Raw genomic sequence first — 4,675 nt, 5'->3', positions numbered from 1 at the left:
TGACACAGCCTCTGTTCAAACCTAGATGCTGTATCGTATATGATGGATATTAATGCTTCCAAATCTATCTTCAGCATTCCTAAATGAGAGCGTTTGTAACAGCTATTATATCTGTGCAATAAGATGCAGAGAGGCTGTAGCATGTTATTATCAAGTCCTGCCTATTACAATAGATTTAATATATTATAAATAGATAATTTATTACTGTTTTGCTACGTTTATTTTCATTTTATTTATTTATTTACTTTCGAGTTTTTTGTTTGTTTGTTTGTTTTTAACATAGAGCACATGCACTCGCTCAAGAGAGAGAGAGAGAGAGAGAAGGAAAGTGAGAAATCACCCCCTGAGGGTGGATGACCACACTGCAATCCCTTCTCCATTTCCTCCTGAGATTTTGGGCATCCACACACATGCACCCAGTGTGATTCTTAAGCCACCATATCTGGTATATGAACTACTTTTGACCATGTGGGAATTCAGCTCCTTAACCACTATGCCACCTACTGGCTTCTTCTTTTTTATATTTTTAATGTTGCTGTTTGTGTTCTTGGACAGACAAGTCCTGCCCAGAGGATGTGAGGCTTGTAGAGTGATTTCACAGGCTGTGAGGATCTCCATGGGCTCCTGGTTACATATTAACCCTTTCATTTAAGGAAGCAATTTCCAACAATGATTGTATATCAGAATCACATGTAGATTGGTCTTAGGAGGATTTTAATAACCTTTTCTTTTGTTACATGTTTTGTTTTATTTGTATATCCTGAAAAGACCCATTGTTAAATATCACTGTTTCAAACCTATGTCCACCACCCAAAGCCAACTGAACTTGTACTGGCTTATAAAGTATTCTTAGTCAGAGGAGATAACTTTAAATCACTACATGACTATGAATACAAGTGAGATCGTGAAGTTGATCTGCAACTAATTTTGTGATTGATGTTTTATGTTCTAGTCCATCAAGAAAGACAATGAAGATTGTATTTTCCTATTTAACATAGAAGAATACCCTCACATGCACAGGGAAGTAACTTATTTTCACAATTATTTTCCTTTCATTTTAGACAAGGTTCTTTTTCAAATTTTATTTTGTGATTTCTTATTCACATTTAATTGCACATCTCTGTGGCACACAATATGCTTTCTTAAAGTATGCATGAGTATGTGATAATCAAATCAAAGATATTACCATATACGTCATTTTCAATGGAGAGCTTTACATTCTTACGTCTGTTAAATATTTCTTTCCTGAGTCCCTCCTATTCACCTTCTAATATCCACCCCTTCCATCCCTTGCTATATTACAATCCTCCTTCCTCAGCTTCCAGAGTAGCTAGGACAACACATGCATGTCACCATGCTCAGCTTTTTAGAGTGGGCCATTAATTGGATCTGGGCCTCTCATGTGGCCTCCACCTGCTGAGTAGCAGTGTCAACCAGTGCACACTGGAGTTTCCAAATTTTCTTCAAGCTCTAAGCTTTTTAATTCATCTCTCATTCTCCACCATATGATACACACCTTAATGAACACGACAAAACAATAGTGCAAGTTTTGTGTCTACGAGCAACTGAAATTTGGCTTTGAACCTGAAAGGAAAGAGAAGTGGTTGGAGTTGTTGGGAATTTTCAGGAGCACATCCCATGTAAAAAAAGCAGCTTATACTAAGTTCTAACCAACTAAGAGCAAGGGAACCTAGTGTCATCAGATTTTTATAATTCTTCTAAAGAAATAAAGTCTATATTATATGAGATTTTTTTTTCATTTGTAAATATTGGCAACTAATGTGAAGTTTAATAAGAAGCCCACGGGAACCTCCACCTGTGAGAGGATCAAGCTCATGTGAGCTGGATTTGACAGAGGACAGGGGACATGCATGTGGAGAGTGGTGGGTACGTACAGGGAGGAGAAGGGCACCAGGGCCTGACTGGAGAGGCAGAAAGTTGTGCCATGGTGGACAAATTTGCTGACATTGTTCATTTGATGAACACTGTTCCTGCCTCCAGTAAACACAGTCATTCTTAGTTGTGAAACAATGACTATTTTCAAAAAAACTCTTTGGAAAGCAGAGATTTTTAGAAAGAAAAGGTCTTTACAATATGACATGGACTAGGACTTTTACCCCAGTGCCAGGAACCCATAAAAACAAATTTAGAAATTTAGATCATAATATAAATTCTTCAAAAGTAGCTGTTTAATAAGAGTGTAGCTACTTTATCATTCCTTTCATTTATACAGTTCTTGTATTGTGAGTCTTTTTATTTAAAAGAAAAATCCTATTTAACATACTTTGAGGAAACATTGATCATTTCACCACACAATAATTTTATTATTTTTTAAAATAAAATTGCACCTAGTGACATAGCCTTTATACTACTTGAGTCCTTGAGTACTTGACAACTAGAGTGCATTACATTAGTACATTTGTCTTGAATTCTCAGAAAACATACATATGAAGAATTTGTTTAAAAGTTCATAGAAAATGTGTATTATGAAAATACGATGTACGTATTTCAACATCTTTCGAACCTAGATAAACTCATACTTTAATTCCATTTTCTCCTGAACTTTAAAAAATCCTACTTATATTTAAAGAGCATAATGAATCTATGAGTCATTAAAATTTTTTGTTTTATGATTTGATTTGGAATTCAAGAGGGACAAAGACAACAGCAGAAGTAGCAACAAAAATACGTGTGTCAATAAAATTAGAGTGATCAGGGCGACATTCAAAATTTTGAAGTGAGGGCTTATGGCTGTTGTGGGAAGGTAGAACACAGGACATCTTACAAATATAAATGAATGATACAAAAGCCTTGAACGAAGTTGTTTTTTGTGACAATTTGAATTGGAATGAATTGAGTGTAGAGTTTCCATCTATACCTGATGGGCAGAGAAGAATCAAGCCAGTCTCACCCTTCTCTGTGTTTTACTAGTTCTCCTACCTCATCTCAGTAGCATCTGCCAGTTTGTTTTCCTGCACGTGGCTTCATAATAGGCTCTTCTTACTTTTGTTTTTATTTCAGTTTTCTAATTATTCATTTTCTCTACATATTTATTCAAGATTATGTCCCTTCCTTGGCATCTCTCAAACCCTTTGTAGTACTTAAAAGTACTGTGACCTCTTTAGATTACACATAGGAAGCCCTGACAATACTAAGTTATATATGGAAAATTACAATGGGCATTGTGAATCAATGATTTGAATTAGGGACAGTCCTTAGAAGGTTCTCATCAAAATCAGATTTCCATCTCTCTGCCACTCACCAGAAGGAGATGACTATAGTACAACTCCTATGTAGGAAGGAAAAAAAAATTTCCAGCAAAAACAGGAGCAGATGAAAAAGTTATGGCCAGAGAAAATAAAGGGGCCTTCCTGGCCGTGATGGAATAGGTAGTAATTATATACAGTCATGGCATTTGTACCATAAATGTATTTCATTGACATGGAGCTATAAAAACAAAAATGAGTTCACCCATAAAGTTAAGATGAAGGGAGTTAGTTCACTGCAATTACAAAGATGACTGAGCTACATCTATGCAAATGAGGGAGTCCAAATATGGAAAAGACATCTTAACATACCACACCCATTGCTGAGAGTATATAAACTTTCCAGTCCTGCAGTGGCATCACACTCAGAATCGTCTCACTGAAATTCAGCTGAACTCACTTCTGCCAACATGCCCTACAACTGCTGCTCTGGAAACTTCTCCTCTCGCTCCTCTGGGGGCTACCTGCAGTACCCGACCTCCTGTGGCTCTTATCCCAGCAACTTGGTCCTCCGCCCTAACCTCTGCTCTCCCAGCTCTTGCCAGCTGGGCTCCTCTCTCTACAGAGGCTGCCAGGAGACCTGCTTCGAGCCCACAAACTGCGAGACGTCCTGTGAAGTGTCCAGTCCCTGCCAGACGTCCTGCTACCGCCCAAGAACACCCAAGCTCTGCAATCCCTGCCAGACGACCTATTCAGGATGTCTGGACTTTGGGTCCCCCAGCTGCCGCTCCTTGAGCTACGGATCTAGAAGCTGCTACTCACAGAGCTGTGGATCTAATAGCTTCAGACCCCTGGGTTATGGAGTCTGTGGTTTCCCTTCTGTGAGTTATGGCTCCAGATTCTGCCGCCCAGCCTATCTGGCTTCTGGTTCCTGCCAATCTTCTTGTTACAGGCCAGTCTTCGGATCTGGCTTCTGTGGATCATCTTATTAAATTTCTAATCATCCTGACCAGCGTTATCAGTTACCTCTACTTATAATCTTATTATTTTACCATATGTTGTCTTATAATATGTTCTCTAATTGTCAAGTGCTCACCTTATTCCTGGTCTGGAATACTAGTTGACAAATATCTGAAAAAATCTGTAACTGGTATAATAACCCAAAGTAAACTCTGAAGTCTGTATCAGAGATGGAATTTATATTATTATGTTTTCTTCCAAAATTATATGAAAAGCCAAATTTTAATCCAATAAACGTATTTGCTCAGATATCCATCTCTTTTTTGTTAGTCATTTATTGACTAGGGGTTTGGTTGTAATATGTTGAAGGGATTATAATGAAATGATCACTACATATATGAAAAAAGGTCTTGAAATTTTATAAAGTTGGTTGTTTGAACACAATTTTGGAGTTTTTGGATATTTCTTACTCAAACCTTAGACAAGGGGGATAATATAGTTTGAATATA

At 37.5% G+C, this 4,675-nt stretch overlaps 1 protein-coding gene across 1 annotated transcript; it reads left to right on the top strand.

The window, feature by feature from the left end:
- The first annotated feature begins 3,646 nt into the window (after positions 1-3,646).
- Positions 3,647-4,437, top strand: LOC102482982 (keratin-associated protein 13-1). The gene has a single exon (XM_006155288.2). It carries the CDS (start codon positions 3,677-3,679, stop codon positions 4,196-4,198), a length of 522 nt encoding a protein of 173 aa, XP_006155350.1. The 5' UTR covers positions 3,647-3,676; the 3' UTR covers positions 4,199-4,437.
- Positions 4,438-4,675: the final 238 nt, after the last annotated feature.

The sequence above is a fragment of the Tupaia chinensis genome, unplaced genomic scaffold (genome assembly GCF_000334495.1).
Source record: "Tupaia chinensis unplaced genomic scaffold, TupChi_1.0 Scaffold000443_1, whole genome shotgun sequence".
Classification (NCBI taxonomy): domain Eukaryota; kingdom Metazoa; phylum Chordata; class Mammalia; order Scandentia; family Tupaiidae; genus Tupaia; species Tupaia belangeri.
The sequence above is the reverse complement of the archived record's forward strand: the minus strand, read 5'-3'. Positions and strand labels throughout refer to the sequence as shown.

What these genes read in the sequence shown, in the direction of transcription:
- LOC102482982 (XM_006155288.2), top strand. Translation starts at nt 3,677, where the DNA reads ATGCCCTACAACTGCTGCTCTGGAAACTTCTCCTCTCGCTCCTCTGGG.